The sequence below is a fragment of the Bos indicus x Bos taurus genome, chromosome 2, assembly GCF_003369695.1.
Source record: "Bos indicus x Bos taurus breed Angus x Brahman F1 hybrid chromosome 2, Bos_hybrid_MaternalHap_v2.0, whole genome shotgun sequence".
Classification (NCBI taxonomy): domain Eukaryota; kingdom Metazoa; phylum Chordata; class Mammalia; order Artiodactyla; family Bovidae; genus Bos; species Bos indicus x Bos taurus.
This window is the reverse complement of record NC_040077.1, coordinates 37,508,071-37,525,414: the sequence shown is the minus strand read 5'-3', so window position 1 is coordinate 37,525,414 and position 17,344 is coordinate 37,508,071. Positions and strand designations below refer to the sequence as shown.

General features: G+C 44.5%; 1 protein-coding gene across 11 annotated transcripts in view; it reads left to right on the top strand.

Moving 5' to 3' along the window:
• The window catches only part of PKP4 (plakophilin 4), a 258,891-nt gene extending 243,006 nt beyond the window's left edge, over positions 1-15,885 (top strand). For 5 of the 11 annotated variants that reach the window (XM_027560106.1, XM_027560166.1, XM_027560174.1 and 2 more), the window contains 7 exons: positions 1,077-1,227; positions 4,287-4,482; positions 8,522-8,606; positions 8,726-8,843; positions 11,281-11,409; positions 13,041-13,114; positions 14,875-15,561. In XM_027560106.1, the coding sequence (XP_027415907.1) occupies positions 1,077-1,227; positions 4,287-4,482; positions 8,522-8,606; positions 8,726-8,843; positions 11,281-11,409; positions 13,041-13,114; positions 14,875-15,123 (1,002 nt within the window). In that variant the 3' untranslated portion in view covers positions 15,124-15,561. Of the gene's footprint in view, positions 1-1,076; positions 1,228-4,286; positions 4,483-8,521; positions 8,607-8,725; positions 8,844-11,280; positions 11,410-13,040; positions 13,115-14,874 lie in introns of all 11 variants that reach the window. The other 6 variants (XM_027560127.1, XM_027560122.1, XM_027560114.1 and 3 more) reach the window with 5 other exon arrangements.
• Positions 15,886-17,344: the final 1,459 nt, after the last annotated feature.

The window sequence follows — 17,344 nt, the reverse complement described above, 5'->3', positions numbered from 1 at the left end:
ATTTGATTTAGAAAACAGGAGTATTCACTTTACCTGAAAAAAGCTAATAGGATCTTTGAAATGTATCTTTTCCTTTTATTTATGTTTTTTAAAAAATCCATTCTGTTGATATTAAAGAAGCGTCAGTCACATATTTTCATGTTCAAAATAATACAAAGGGCTGGCAGATCTTTGTCCTTGTGTCTTGACCACAGCAGGAAAGTATTAAGATACTTTATGAGCAACATTTTTCAATTATCCTAAATTGTGAAAGATAGTTTGTATTGGTAAAAATGCCAGTGAAAGCTCAAAACAAGATTAAAGACCCATTTTCAAATGTTACTTTTTCTGTTTGTTTGTTTCCTTGATGACTTCGTGTTCATTTCCAATTCATGTGGTGCCCAGACGGACTCACTGTACAGACTTGCCTCTTAATCACGAAAGAAGTTTTTGACTGTGGATTTTAAAAAAGCAGCAGCAGCAGCTAACTAATCTTGAATGATAAAGCATTTTGCGCACAGATATACTTACTTTTTCACCAATGTATATGAATTATGATGCCCAGTGTTCCTGGAGAGTTCCTTTTCTTCCAAGGCAAGGGATTTTTTTCCCAAGCAATTTCTTTGAAGGGTTACTAAACTGTAAATATTGTTGCAGAGAATACAGGGAAAGACGACTGGATAGAGACAGGTTCTCCTTTAATGTGCACTGATCAGTTACCAGCTCTGCCACGCTATTTATAGCCTCTGGACCTGGCATGGGGCCAACTGCAGAGAAGACACGCCATCCGTCCTTAATCATGTTTATGTAGCTGAAGTAGAAAGTAATCACTGCCTTCTCTTTTCTGCACAAAAATATCTGCCAGATGGTGGTTTGAGGTTTTCAGGCTTTGGGATTTCTTTTTAAATCAGTCATCCTAGCTTATCTTTTTCCCAAACTGGTTTTCTCTTGACTGGCATCACAGATTTAATCTCCAGTTGGAAAGAAAACATTTAATCTATTAGTTCATCTTTTGAAAACATTTTTCTTAGGTGACAGTAATACCTGAGAGCTGCACTCTGTTTTATAATTGCTTATTATCTTGTTTTGTTTCTTAGTTCGCAGCATATATCCGAGCAGCCGTCCGCAAAGAAAAAGGGCTCCCCATCCTAGTAGAGCTTCTGAGAATGGATAACGATAGAGTTGTTTCTTCTGTGGCGACTGCCTTGAGGAATATGGCCCTAGATGTTCGCAACAAGGAGCTCATAGGTATGTTCTGGTGACTTGATGAACTCTAAAGAGAAATGACAGCATTTATAAAGCTCTTCTTTTGATTTATAAAAATATGACATTTAAAATGATTAGCAACTGAATCCTAGTCCCTGGTTTCTTGGTGTATTTGGTACCTTTGTGTCTGTCCTTCCTGACCACTCCATTTCAGCGAGAGGTAGGCTTATTAATTAAACATTGATCTGGAAGGTACGTGTTCAGAAAAGCTAGCAGTTTCAGTCATACATTACAGAGCTACTTGGTAGATTTGGCGTGACTGTTTCCCAAGAGAGATTCATTTCTTAAACCACAAAAAAAAAGGTTTGATTCTCACTTTTCTGATTTTTGAGACTTATATCTGCTAATTCACCAATACTACCATGTTCTAAATTTTACAAAGAAATCACATGAATGTTTTATAGCTTTTCCTTCTCAGATTTGTGTAAGTGCTCACACCAAAACAGAGCCAGTGCCCCAAGGCCTGACCCCAGGGCAGGGTCAGGATGAGGGAAAGGCAAATGAGGCATATAAGGTACAAAATTATAGGAGGCATTCACCCTTAAATGTAGCTAGCACTTGCATGAACTTGAGAATGAGCTCCTCTTCAAAGTTCTGCACTCTTGGCAGCTTACCTTGTTTGCCTCCTTGGGATGGCCACCATCCCAAGTAGAGTGTGGCATACAGAAAAGATCAGCGGGCCTCAGGTTAAACCCTGGATCCACTGCTCACTGGCTATGTAACCTGGGGTGTCCTGTATTGAGCCCACCAGGCTCCATTCCTTCATCTCAATTGAAAACCCTTCCTTGGTTTCCATCTCTGAAAGGAAGCTGCCCATGCCAGCTCTCCTCACAATGGATTTGCTGTGAAAATGCAAGTTCCACGCCAGACCCATAGCTGGTGACGGGTCAGGGGAGGAGGAGGAGAAATTAGACAAGACCTTATGTGGATTAGTGAATGTATGTTGAACTCATTAAAATGCCCATGAGAGATAGGGAGAGAGGAAAGGAATAGGGGCCAGAAGGTTTACCTTACAGAGTGACAGAATTCTCTATGGCCCCTCACACAGTGCCTGACAGCAATGCTGTTTTAAGTCATTGCCTGGATTATCCTGTTCTTAAAACACCATTCCTCCATGGAGCCAAACTGTACCTCACAGAGAGGAAAGGAGCTTCTTCCACAGCCTGTTCATACTCCAACTCATGCCTGATTCCAGTAGATGTGTTTATAGCTCTTGAAGTTTTCACATTTCCTTGAGAGAAATCCTCTAGTTCCCTAAAGAGAGATTTTTTAAGTTATTTCTGTTACATTTATATTATTTGAATGTATAGTTTGGGAGTTCTTACTGCTAAAAATTAAAGGGTTGGCCACAGATGCCTTGCAGCCTATCATTCCACACATGGAGGAGAGAGTGGGAGAGCAGAGGGTGCTGGCCAATTCCATAAGAGCCAAGACCTGTGGGGAGAAGCAGTGTGCATTCCGGGGCCTCGCCTTCTCTCAGTGCCTCCCTGTGTTTTTGAGAGTTCCTCACCCGCTTTTAAACTTCAGTGAGCATATTCTCCCTCCACTGATGAGCTTTATTTTACCCGCGTTATTTACTCAGGAGTCGCTTTTTCTTGTTTCCCCATGAAGATCCCTTCCTTCCTAGGCAGTCTGAGCGCCTCCCGGATCTGACTCTGATTTACCCAGCATTTCTGTTCCTAAGAACCACTCCCTTCACTCTCCTCACGTCCAGCACTAGCAGTGGACTCTGTCTCCAGAGATGTTTCTTCACAAGGAAACACAGTTTTGTGAGTTCACAAAAGTTCCTGCATATTCACCTGAGTCTGACCAAGCTAGCTGTCTGGGCCGCAAGCTCTGAGAGAACTGCTAGGGTCGCTCACAGATGGAGTGAGCGGCCTTCTCCCAGACGTCCAGAGTGCAGTTTCAAACTATGCCTTAGCAAAATGACAGATTACATGTTGCGGACCTGCTGGTCGTTCACAAATATTCACAATCACAAGTGCTAACTTATCATCTTTTCCTAAAACCCATATTTATCTTCTGGCTTAAGATGTCATCACTGTTTTTCCACTCTTGGTAACAGTATTCTCTATGAGTAAAGCTCAAGTCTTCCCTTGACATGCTGTAAATCATGGAGCTTGTATTCAGGTACTATCTTCTCCTGCTTACCACTGTATATAAATAGGTCTTCAATAAAAACCCCATTTAGCATCCACTCAATTATTAGCATGGGGGAAAAAACTAAGAAAATATTTACTTGTGCTTTAGTTAATTTCCAGTTTGTCAGTCAGTAAGTGAGATGGGAAAAGCTCGAGATAATTGCATTTTGGAAAAGAGTAAGGGAAATTGAGGGCCTGTAGGGAAATGCTTCAGGAGCGAGGGGGCTCCCCTGCCTTGTCCTGTTGGGAACTTTATTATTACATCACTCCTGAGACATACAGCATACTCATTCATACCAGAATTGTATTTGTGTCTTCTTTAAAAGAAACAAACACGTTGTTACTGATGTCAGATGCCAGACAGATAGAAACCCTCAACTTGATGAAAATATGTAACTACCTATTTCACATGTTGAGATCTAGAAAGATGTCATGAAAAGTATTTTTGGCAGCCTTATTTGACCAACTTAAAACCTATTCAAAAAAAAGTTTTTAAAAGCTTTAAGAGGAAGTTGTAATTGTGATACATAGGAATTGAATGGAGAACAATATTTACTATCATAATTCCTTTATTCTCACTGTTCATGAAAGTAGTGGAAACTAAAGCAGTGTGATTAGTACACCAGTTTTATACCCTGATTTACATTTTCTTTTAGCAATTTTCAGTAAAGTTTTATAAATCAAATCATTTCCCCAAGTGGCCTGGCTGTGATGTTAACCTGCCCCTTACAGTTAAAATGTTTGTCATTTCCTTTTTCACTGTGGATTTTTTTCTTTCCTGTTATTGTCTCTTTTGAGGTTTTATCTTAAAGAGACCATGCAATCACAATTTTTCAATAACAATAATAACAAAAACCAGGTCCCTTCCAGAATCGGAATGAGCTCTTTTGTCCTGGGCAGGGAAATACGCCATGCGAGACCTGGTCAACCGGCTCCCAGGTGGCGCCAGCCCCAGCGTGCTGTCGGATGAGACCGTGGCGGCCATCTGCTGCGCCCTGCACGAGGTCACCAGCAAGAATATGGAGAACGCCAAGGCCCTGGCTGATTCGGGAGGCATAGAGAAGCTGGTGAACATCACCAAGGGCAGAGGAGACAGGCAAGTCTGCTGCAAGGGGATGCCAGCCCCAGGCCCTCATTCTTGGGTTGGCCCTGTGACAAGTGCTTTGGTCAAGGATACATTTCCTGTTGGGAGGGATTTATTTCTGCACTTCTTACACGCCAGTAAGCTAAGCAGTTAAAACCTAGTTTGCTAGGAGAAGTATTTGTGGTCATGTGGCCCCTTTTCTGCTCTTTATTTTCTTGGAGCATCCCTTAGCCCTACTATTGTCCTGTCCCTAAAGCCGCATGTGGTCATTCTGCCTCCTGGAAGAATCAGACGTGTCATGGGGAGGAAAACCTAAAGACCCATCTCCCTCGGGCATTTGGCTCTGCTCCAGGCTCTATTCTGCAAGAACTGCTTCCTAAATCCTCAGTTCTGGGTTCATTTGCTCCCACAAAGTACTAAAATCACCACGTGCAGCAGAGCCTACATGTGGCCTCAGGATGAGCCCTGGGCTTGGATCATATGTCGCTTCTGGGTGACACCCAAGTGATGAAGCAGCAGAAGGATTGGTGGCAAAAATAGGTTTCTTGTCACAGAGCCATAGTGGTGACTATGAATTTGCCTTAATACCAGATCAGAGAATCCTTCAAGGAAGTGGGACGTGTAGGACACGCAGGATAGCACCTCCACTTCAGTTGTAAAATGCCCTGCCCCCCAGATCACCTCCCGTAGGGCAGTGGCTTCCCTGGTTTATCCACGGCCCCTCTGGCATCTACCGCACCAATAGCAGGCGCTTTGTGTTTTTATTCACTGCTGCATCCTCAGTGTCTAGAACAAAGCCTGGCCCCCAATTAGTGAACATTTATTAGTTGGCTGAGCATCAGTGCTAGAAGTCACATTGTATATACTTTTGAAATAATTTCTGTTGATAAAATATAAGAATAATGTAGCAAAGCATAGTCTCACTCCACAGAAACCACAGCTATCAACATTATCCGTATTTCCTTTTAGTCCTTTTTTTCTTATGTATGTATCTTTTTTATCTCATTAGTAATAAGTGCACACACACTCCTTTTTATTTCAAAGGAAATGAAACATTACAGAAAAAGCTAAGGTCCTGTTCCACTAACTCCCCTTCTCTCCCCTCTTCCATAAGAGTAAGCAAAATCACATTTCGTGCTCTTAAAATTTTGTGAGATAGCCTTTATTTGTGAAAGGCATAAGAGCAGACTACAGAAATGCTGAAAGAGTGCCAAAATCTTTGTATATTAAAAAAAAGAAAGTCTAATTTTTTTTCAAAACAAGAGATTCAGAAAGTCCTAGATCAAATCAAGTTTTCTTCTGAACATAAACTTACTTTCCTTTCAATTCACTCACCAAGCATCTGTCTCCTGCCTGCCTGCCATGTGCTACAGCGGTGTGCAGGTCACACCTACCCACAGGCAGCTTACGTTCCCTGGGCAGAGCAGATGAGGTTCCAGCGGAGTGAGCAGCGCACTTAGCCTGTGGATGGTACTGAGTGTGTGGCAAGTAATAAAATCAGGGATAGTTATAGGGCTCGCCAGGGTGAGGAGGCGGTGTTACAATTTTAGACAGTCGGGAAGACCTCGAGGAGATGGTGCTTCTTGAGCACAGACCTGGAGGAGGGAGGGAAGAGCATCTGGGGGCAAAGGGAACAAGTGGAAGTGCCGAGAGATGGAAGAGCACCCGTGTGTGTGATGAAGGGCGGGAAGCCAGAGGGGCTACAACGGAGCAAGTCAGCAGGGAAGAGGGGGAGGGACAGTAACCAGAAGTACAGGAGCCTGTGGGTCAGTGTCAGAGGACTCTTGACTTTACTCGGAGCAAAACTGGGAGCTATTGGAGAGTGTACAGCAGAGGAGAGACATGATCCGATGTCCCTGAAAGTAATCAGAGTAACTCCACAAACTCTTCTCCCCTGACTCCTAATGAGACTAACGGTGACAGGACTTGAGGTGGAGAAGAAGTGGTTGATCCTGACATGTTGGAAAGTAGAATCAGTGAAGGATTTACTGAAGGATTAGATGAGCAGCAGGAAAGAAGGAAAGTGTCAAGGATGACTCTGAGGTCTTTGACCGAAGAGACCATGGGATGGAATTGCCACTTACCGACATGGGGTGGCTGGCAGGAGCAGCAGGTCTTCAGGGAGGACCAGAGTTTGGGATGTGATACACTTGAGATGGCTATTAGATGTCCACGTGAAGGTCTGGTCAGGAGTGGAATGTACTCGAGTCAAGTTCAAGATGGAGTCCAGGCCGCGGATCAATTTGAGAGTCATAGGATGTGGATGGCGTATTTAAAGAAGAGAAATGGGATGAGATCAACAAGAGATGTAGATAGAAAAGAGAAGAGGCCTGAGGGCTCTGGTGTCCCTCATGGTTTGAGGTCAAGGAGATAAGAGGAGCCGGCAGTGAGCCCGAGAAAGGGCAGCCAGACCATTCAGAAGAGACCCAGCCACACCTGGTGCCTTGCAAGCCACATGCAGAAAGCGTTTTGAAGGTGAGCGCATATCACATGTGCTGCTCAGCCAGGTAGGACTAGGATTGAGATGTGCCCAGTTGAACAATATTGAGGAGAAGATGGGATGAGAGAAATTAGAGATGAGACTACGTAATTGCATCCGGAATGGTGCTGCAAAGGGAGGGCAGAGAAACTTCTTGCTTTCTCAGGAGTCAGGTTTCTGCCCAGAGAACCTGTCTAAAGATTTGTGGTCTAGCTGTTGGTGTCCCGGTGTGCACCTAGCACGCCCCTGCTGTCAGGTTTGTGGAGTAGTCCTTGGAGCCAGGTCTGAGGTCTGCCTTTCCCGACCTGATCCCAGCTGCCCAGCATTCAAAGATGGAAAACAATAGCAGCAGCAACAGCAGTGTGAGACCCCGGCTGAGAGTGGGTGGCTGTGAGCTGTGGACACCTTGCAGGACCATCCCAGGCGTCTGAAATTTCCTGTGCATTCTCTTCTTTAGGGTATTCCTTGCTCTGTTGTCTGTTTTGGAAATTTTAAATTTAAAAAGTCTTAGAGTGGTTGGGTCTGACCCAGATTTTCCCTTGACTCACCTCTGGGAACTGAGATTGTGAGGCTCCTCCACTTGCCTACGTGCCACCCCCCTGCTGAAGCCTCAGAATCATCACCGCCCAGATTCTGCTGTGATGGACTGGGTGGAGGAGGTGCCACCAGCCTGCTCTCCTCTCTTCTTCCCCCATGTCCTGAGGGTTTATTTGGGAAGATAAGGAATGGAAGAGGACAGCAGATCAAATCTTCAATATCAAAATGAAGTCTGAGGACAGAGGTGTTCAGTTCTCTTCAGGGCCCCTGAACCACCCTCACGAGGTGCTCTGAAGGCCTTTGCTGAGGCAGGAGGCCACATTCCCACTTCTCTTCATGGTGAGGCCGCTGACTGAGAGGACCAGCTCCTGAGCTGAACTGCCTGGACTTGAGGTCAGCGGCGCTCGAATACAGCACCGACATTCAACAGTCTTCAGAGAGGGGAGGCAGTAACTGACCTTATTTTCCAAAGCAAATATGAGAGCACACAGACACACGTGTTTACAAAGAGGTATACACGATAGGAAATACAAGGTATACATGGAGAAGGAAATGGCAACCCACTCCAGTGTTCTTGCCTGGAGAATCCCAGGGGCAGGGAAGTCTGATGGACTGCCGTCTCTGGGGTCGCACAGAGTCGGACACGACTGAAGCAACTTAGCAGCATACATGATAGGAAAGTTATAAGAAGGCCCCATAATGGTTCAGCGGGTATTTCAGCCAACTTGGCAGGGCCCTCAGACCCTTGGGATGTGTGGTCACGGTCAGCAGTCATGGGCTCATTCCAACCACAGCTTGTGACCACACAGCCGAATGCCTGGGAGCCTGTATTTGGTCCCTGCCACATCTGGCCAGCCCTGAGCTTGACAGACTCCCAGGGGCTCCTCACACCTTGGTGGTTGCTAGCAGCAGCCTCCTCCCCGCCCTGGTCCTTGGAGAGGTGGCCTCATGGCCACCGCTTTGCTGCCAAAGTCTCTCAAGTGGAGCCTGGGGTGGTGCTGCCCACGTTCATTAACACGCCCGCTCTTTCCCTAGATCATCTCTGAAAGTGGTGAAGGCAGCAGCCCAGGTCTTGAATACATTATGGCAATATCGGGACCTCCGGAGCATTTATAAAAAGGTAACTTACGAGAATAGCTCTAATATAATTAGCATTCATCAGAGCACACAGTCGTAATCATTATCATGAAATGTCATTTTTCATTTTGAGAGGTTTCCTTTTCTCTTTTAACTCCACAGGATGGGTGGAATCAGAACCATTTTATTACACCTGTGTCAACGTTAGAGCGAGACCGGTTCAAATCGCATCCTTCCTTGTCTACCACCAACCAACAGATGTCACCCGTCATTCAGTCAGGTCAGTGGGTAAACGCCCCTCCTAGGTGAGAGCGTGTGACAGAATGTCATTTCCTGTCCAGAGGAGACTGAGCATGCACACTAATTGATTAAGCCTGTCACTTCCAAACACTGAGGGAAGGAGAGTTTGCTCTTCAAACTGAAAGCCTTCTTCAGGAATTACATGTTATTGTAAACAGCAGGCCCACTCTCCTCCTTCCGTTTGAAAGGTTTATGCAAGTTTACACCAACTAGGGTACAAAAGTGGCCCAGCCTCCTCCATAGCATCTGTTACCCCAAGCTTCTGCTTCACTAGGTTTGCCAAGGGGCCTGGGAACCTGCACTTCATAAGCCGACCTGGTGACGCGGATATAGGAGAGTGGAGGAACACACTTTGAGAACCACTAGCTTGTGCCTGAAAATGGTTGCCCTTGTCTGCCTGCTGGCCATAAGTCTGAAATCTCTTCCAAAGTGATTTTTTTAGTTTTCTTGATGAAAACTATTAGAGTCCTTTAGACCCTGGGAGAGCCATGATCTCCCCCTGCATCTTACTTCTCACCAGTTAAACCTCTGTTTGCTGGCTGCACCCAGACCCCAGCATTCAGAACTCATGGGCAGGCCTTGTAGGTGGCTTTACAGGGATTCCCTATGATTTGTAAGTTGGGAGTCTTGGCAACCATGCTACCTACTTATTAGTGGTGTTTAATTTGGTAGAAAGAATGTTTTGAGACTCAACATAATTTTTTTTTTAACATGTAAGAACAGAATATTACCACCAAGTTGATTCAGCCCTGTAAATTTAATTCTTAGCTAAATGAAACAGGAAAAGTAATAAACATCTTTTATTTGGCTTTAAATCTCTCCTTCTGACATATAAATATTATCTGTTGTATTCAATTGTGTTTCTGCTGGCAGTCTTATTTCTCTTGTGGACAAATGTGGCCAAAAAGACTAATATACAACTGGGGGTTCTTGTCGCGTAATTAGATGTCTTCACTTATACCAGGAATTTTTAAAAATTATCTCCACCTACTGCGTGATATATATTTATATCTTAGTTTTTAAATTATGAGTTGTTTTCCTTCAAAAAGACCTCTGCTTGGGTTTTGACACATTCTTGCCGGGCTCCCAGATATAGCCTGAGGCCATCCTGCTTTATGGAAATGCTCAGGATTCTTTAGGGAACTTGGAAAGAGTGGTGCCAGGGCCAGTGGGAGAGCGGGCTGCTTAACGAAAGGCATGTGTACAGGCAAAAGAGTAATTTCAGACAAATTAGAACATAGTAAGCAACGAACTCGTTTTGAGGACTCAGATACCCACACTGGACAGTGCTGACGAGCCCCATCCAAGTTCCGAGGTCCCTCTCTGGTTTCCATTTGAAGGTAGGATATAATTCACACTTGTTTCTCGAGTTATTCTGAGGGCTGATCATCCGTCCCTCGGGATTAGTGTGATATCTGTTTATGGGCACATCTCATGTCTTGCTGACATTGATAATAGTGGGAGGCAGGTGAGGATGTCTACCTACCTTCTAGAAAGTAGGATGAGAAGCACATAGACATGGCCCATGCTCAGAATATTTTCTAGGGAAGATATTTTGCCATCAGTCTTCTTCTGAAAGCATCAATGCGTGCAAAACCACCAGTGGCGGGTCTGGGGGCTGCTGCTCTCTTGTGGATCCAGTGAATAAGTGACCATTCTTAATTGTAAGACACTTCAGTACAAGCAAGATGATTCCTTAATGAGAAAAAGAAGATGTGAAGTGTTTTCCTTCAGTGCAAAAATGTCCCACAGGATACCCAAGGGTAGATATGTTGTTATGAAACGTTTGGCTCCAGCTGGATAAAAAAGCTGGACCTTTGTGAAGCTGGGCTTCTCAGCATCCTGAGCTTCTTGATGAGCAGGGCTTACTGAGCTTAAAATTTTCCTGACAGCTGATCACCATAAAAGGAATTATAAATTTCATGGGCTGGGCACTCTTATTCAAACACATTTAGAGATGCAGATATTTTTGGAAATCATCAGAAATCAAAACATGCCATAAAACATCTATTTACTGAAGAGCTATACATTAAGGATAATAGATGGGTGTGTCACAAGCGACTGAACTGAGATCATAAAACAGCAAACGCAACTTTTGCATTAGTCTCAAAGGCCTAAGCAGGTCATTGAGACCCACCATCTCAATGGGGAAACTGCACAACCCCTGTACCACGCTGGGCTCCCAGCGATCTCCGGGGTTGACAGCACTGATCATCACAGTGGCCAGTCTGCAGGCCACCATCCAGGGACCTGGAGTTGGCTGCCCTCCAGTTCTCAGCACCTCTAAGAGCTGACTTTAGTGCTGGCCGCGTCTAATTATTGACCTTTGTTCTTCCAGAAAGGACTTCCTAGAGACACTGACAGTCTGATCTCTCTTTCTTCTCCTCTCTCCCTCCTCCTCTCACCTGTCCCTTCAGTCGGCAGCACCTCGTCCTCACCAGCACTGTTAGGAGTCAGAGACCCTCGCTCTGAATACGATAGGACCCAGCCACCTATGCAGTATTACAGTAGCCAAGGGGATGCCACACACAGAGGCCTGTACCCTGGTAAGATGCCAGTCGGGTGTGTGATAGAGTATCTCGAAAAGCCGCGTGTCCCCAGGCGCTTGAACGGCAGCCTGGGAGGTAACCTCTGCCTGCCTTGAGATGGTCCCCCAGCAGCAAACCATGCTCCACTGTCTCCATCTCCTTCCTGCTTCGGGGGCTGTTGCCTTTCCCACTTGTTTTAAGTAAAACAAGCAGAGGCAGTGGTCTGCTGACCGCAAATAAAAAGAGCACTGTATCCGAGTGAGAACGCATTTCCGGCTCCCGTGCAGCGCAGGCCCTGTGTCCTGCCCCCTCCCCACTCCCCTGTGTGTTCCAGAAACCTGTGCTCTGTGACAGTCGGCAGGGCCGATCTCCTGGACCGACTCATACATTCAAACCTGCGGATGGGGGTCAATTCCATTTGCATTTTCGTGGAAAAGTTTGAATGAATAACAAAATATATAATGTGATTCTCCTCAGAGTGATTATTTATTTTTTAAGAATAACAAAAGTGATGTTGCACAGTATTATTTTTGTGTCCTATTCAGAAAGCCGTGCATATAATTTATTTAAAGAATGCCAACCTGAAGGGTTACCATGACTTCATATTATCTCCATTCTCAGCTATCTTGCAAATTGAAACTCCTCTGGAGGTTTCAAAAAGGAGGGGGACGCTCCTTTCTCAAAAAAAACTATTTATTAAAAAGAAATAAAAGCTGGTGGCAATTTAACAACTGCTGGGGGAGCAGTCTCAGTTGTGCTGTTGTCTTTAAAATTGTGATTCCACAGGACTATTTACTAATCGACTGTTGTTACTATGGCAATTAATAGCTCAGAAAATTGCAGATGCTACATTTCAAACACCACGCTCTTTGCAGAGGAAATGCACATACCAACTGAAGTGCATTGTTGCTTCAGGTTTGCAGCAGCCTGCTTTATTTTAAAGATCGCCTCCTTAGCATGCGCGCCCTTCTGTATCTTCTTTGCTTGCTTCAATAAACTAATTTGCCTCAAATATGTTTCATTTTCCTCATTAAAATAAAAATCTTTGCTAGCCTTAACAATACTAGAAGGGTAACCAGTGACATCATCAGAGTCTGCTGTGGCCTCTTGAAGACAGCTATCTGGTTACCAGGTTCTTTTTAAGACATACTCAAATATGGCAGACACAAGACTGTGCCTTCAGGTGGCCGGCCTTTTAGAACACAGGCTGTGCCTGCTCCTTGCAGGACCTGGGATTTTGAATCAAGGCTGTTCTGAGAGCATGGAGCTTGTTCCGCTTTGTTTCCCCTCCCCCATCTGAGGGTGGGGGCAAAGCTCAAGAGCCCTGGAAAAGCCATGTTCCCGGGCTCCGGGAGCATGTCTGCTGTTCAGAAAGCCAGCCAGCGGACATCTACACAGGTGGGAAGAGCTCCCCATAGTGACCAGAGTTTGAGAAGGAATCCTTTTTGGATCTGTGCATTGGCATTGCTCTTTGGTGAGACACGCAGGCTTGATCCGGGGCACCCAGGCTGCTAACCGTCTGGGGCTATGCCATGCCGGGAAGGCAGGGCCTGTCGGGCACACCACCAGCCCTAGCCCTGGGAGTCCATATGACCTAATGGACCGGATAATGAGCACTAGTTTTAATTTCATAAAATATTTTCTTACAGGCTCCAGCAAACCTTCACCAATTTACATCAGTTCCTATTCCTCACCAGCAAGAGAACAAAATAGACGGCTACAGGTGAATTTGCAATACCATTTTTACAGAAGGCCGATTAGCAGGGATCAACACAGTAAGGGGTCCGCGCCGGTTGACTTACCTGAGCTGGGCCCACACGGCGGGGCCGGGGAGCTGTCCCAGGGGATCTCTGTTCCTTGGAAGCTCATCCGTGGTTTAAGCAAATCACTTCTCCAGTAGCCTCTTGTCCTCGCATATCTGAATTGGTAACCCCATGCCACTGATGGCAACCAGCTGAGAAGTCTTTAACTCCTGTTCTTTACCCAACAGTTTCCTCTTCCCACTTTTTTTTTTTTTTTTAGGTCTCTAAAATCTCTTCTGTTCTCTGGGTGGGGAAAGATCAGTAAGCACACTTCATCCTCTCACCTCATTGTTCTCTTTTTTGTACCTCCGTCTCTTTCTCCATCTTCATGGCTCCCTCCGATTCAGGCCTCCATGGTTTGAAGACACTTGAGTCTTAGGCTCAGAGGTCACAATGGACTCAGCCCTACAGGGGTAGACCCCAGTCCCCAGCAGAAAGGGGACTAGTGACTGTAACATTTAATCTCTGCTTTCATGGGGGCCTAAAATTCATTTTGGTCCTGTCTGATGCCATGTCCACATGGGTCATCTGATCTCTCCTCTTACCTTCCATTAACACAGCAGTTGGGGGGTTCCCAAACAAGCCTGTAACCTGCCCTGCAGATAAGGATGCTCTCAGACCTCCTTCCATATCTTTTCCCTGTAGATGGAAGAAGAACCTCTCAAGTTACTCATAATCTCTGCTATAGTTTTTTCGTCAGGAGAAATATCCTCAGAATCATCACTCTAAGTTAAAAAGCAAATTTAGCTCTGAAATCCTTATAATATTAGAATGCCTTTAGTTCCAGAATATGGTGTTGATCCCTATGTGGTAAATTTGTAACATCTTGCTACAGGCAGGGCAGGGGTAGAATTTGGGCATAATCAGAAGGAAAGACAGACATTAGGACCATTACAGTTTTTCTCCAAACATGTGAAGAAATCAATGTGAAGTCAGAGATAGACAGCACAAAAGGAAATGAGGTCAGGCTGTGGGTGCCCACCTGTGTTTCACTTTGCTTCCTTACAGATGAAGTTAGTATCAGCCCTGGCTTGGGGGAAGTCTGTTCCTTTTGAATTGTATTTGCTCACATATCTCTTCTAATTTTACTGCTCTCCTGCCTGGAGATTGTTTATTCGTTTAAAAGCACAGCAGGGTTTCCAAGGTGTGATTTGTTCACCGGACTACATATTTCTTTTAAAACTGAGGGATGGACTCAATCTTCATCTCTGAGATAAATGTTTTCAAAGATGGTTCTGCAATTATACAGCAATCCGGAGCCCCAAAATCCAACCTTTAACTGGGTTCTTGATGTGCTAATTGTACCCCCGTGTCAAAGCAAAAATAAAGGCCATCTTTCAACAGGCATGCCCAAATCACAGGCTCTTCCAGAGCAGAGCACAGAACTTGGCCTCTAGGGAGGAGGGAGGTAGCAGGGGCTCTGTGGGGTTCTCCCAAGTCGCTGACTTCTAGAAGTCATAGGACAGGACTTGAGCCAACTGCCAGCTCACCTGTAAACAGTTTAAAATCCTTCCAGTCCACTAGTGAACATACAGTGTGCACCAGAAAAACGTTCAACGATAAATTCACAAACACTGAATATTGCTTTAAAAATATAAAGCAGGAAGCCCACATTAATTTTCCCTAAACATGTACTTCCAAAAATTGCCTTCATTTATTTGCTTTCTCATTTTGCCAACAGCATCAACAGCTGTATTATAGTCAAGATGACTCCAACAGAAAGAACTTTGATGCATACAGATTGTATTTGCAGTCTCCTCATAGCTATGAAGATCCTTATTTTGATGACCGAGTTCACTTTCCAGCTTCTACTGATTATTCAACACAGTATGGACTGAAATCAACCACGAATTACGTGGACTTTTATTCCACTAAACGACCTTCTTACAGAGCAGAACAGTACCCAGGGTCCCCAGACTCATGGGTGTAGCATCCTGATGCTTGGGAGAGGAACTCTTTCTTTCTAACTCTGTTTGGATTGAGATGAGAAGTCCGTCTTGCTGATTTGCTGATGAAATGTGAAAGTGACATGGAAGGAATGAGTGAAGAGCATATTCTTTTTTTCTTTTTTGAGGAATTTTCAGGGAAGTGAGGCAACATTCGGGAGAAAGGACTTTCTAAGCTATATTTAGGTGTTAGATCTAATTACTTGTAGATTCTATAGTCTGGTGAAGGTGTGGGCGATGTGATGAGAGGTTTAAGAAATGGGTGAAATGAGATGGGGGATGTGTAGGTCAAATCAAATTAAAAATGATTTTTTTAATGTGAATAAGTTATGTTCTGATAGTTTGTACAGAAAAAAAATAAATAAAATGGATGCCCTTCGTGTTTTATTGCTATTACTAACTGTCAAGATTGTATGCTATTATGTCTTGTAAATTTCTTTTGTTGATGTAAATATGGAAATGCCACATTGGTTAAGTGCCATCACTTGTAACGCAGTGTGTCATCTGAAAAGAGATTTGAAGTAACTGACAGCTTAAAAAACAAATGGGAAACCCAAGGAATTGTTAGCAGTTAAAAACAAACTACAACATCCTTTGTTTCCAAAATGAATAGTGTACCTGTGAAGCACAAAGTCCAGTCTGGCATAGCAGCACCATGCCCATCCCCTGCCTCTTTCATAGGACCCTTCACTGCCATTTTCTATGCACATGAAAGAAAATAAATGTGGAAATTTCATCCTTGAAAATTTGTTCCCTGTTCTTTTTCTTTGTTTTTTTTTTTCTGTGTATGACACAGAAAAGTAAATTAATAAATGTGAATCTCATTGCATATAGGAAACGGCTTAAATATATCCATCTATTTTGGACTTTTCCTAGTTCCATACAGTTAATATACTTTGCGGAATGGACTGTTCCACAGAATGACGCTGTGAACTTTCCTCCTCTTTATCTATCTTAGTGTTTTTATTTCTTGTGATCTGTTTTTAATCTAATGCCCATTACCATTTTATCATGTTTTTTTCCAGACTGCTGTATATTTAACACCATTTTTCACCAAAGAGAAATTACATCTGGCAGCCTGGCCCTAACTAAATTGGCAGACTCCTTTTGGCGTCATTTTAAGAACTCCATAACTGCGTAAGAACAGTGGTTGGGCACTTATTGGTTGGCAGCAATGTAATAAGCTGAAACAAATTCTAAATAATTATTTTGCTGAGTAATCCCTTGAGACAAAATAATTCCTGGCTTAGAAATAGGGTAGGGAAGCCCCACCATGCATGGCAGGCAGGGGTCCTCATAATACCAAGCTGCATCCCTTCCTAGCCTTTCTCCATCCCTGAAGACCCAAAGTCTGAGAACTTCCCAAGTCTTGTGGTTTCCACCCTGGGTCTTACATGGAAAACAACCCATACAGCAAGTCAAACCCAGTGGAGTTCACTCAGCTCAGTATATCCTGCAAATGTGATTATAAAAGAAAAAAACCTAGTCTGGCCTGTGTGTTTAAATTTGTGAGTATAAGTAGAGAGTTCCAAGAGGAAAGTGCTTTCTCTCTCTTGCTGAAGGGACTACAGCTCAAGAATTAGGCTCCAAAGTGAAATGGAAATACAGAAATAAGCAAAAAGCTTCCTCACGTCCAGCTCCCCAGGTGGCGGCAGTGGTAAAGAACCCAACCTGCCAATGCAGGAGACGTAAAAGACATGGGTGTGATCCCTGGGTCAGGAAGTTCCCCTGGAGAAGGAAATGGGACCCGTCTCCAGTGTTCTTGCCTGGAAAAATCCATGGACAGAGGAAGCTGGTGGGCTAGTCCATGGGGTTGCAAAGAGTCGGACACGACTGAGCACAAGCATCTCATCTTCCTCACGTCCACCAATGGCGAACCTTTCCGAAGTGCAGGCTTTCTGAAATGACACCTGAGCCAGTTCCCACAGTCAGACTGCCCAGCTGCTCCCAGCCTCACGTGCCCTGGAAACCACCCTCTTTCGATGGCAGAGGCTGCCGGATTTCCTCCAGGGAGCTGGCCTCAGGACTTTGGAGATGTGTCTGTGTGAGTTTTGAATCACTGTCTTCGCTGAACCTGCTTTCCATGCATCTGGCTTAAAGGCCCTCCCCCATGGAGTCAGGAGTAAAGGACTCTGCAGCTGGCCTGAGCTCACTTGACAGTGACTGCTGCTTCTAGTAACCTCATCATCCTTTGGGATAGCTTGG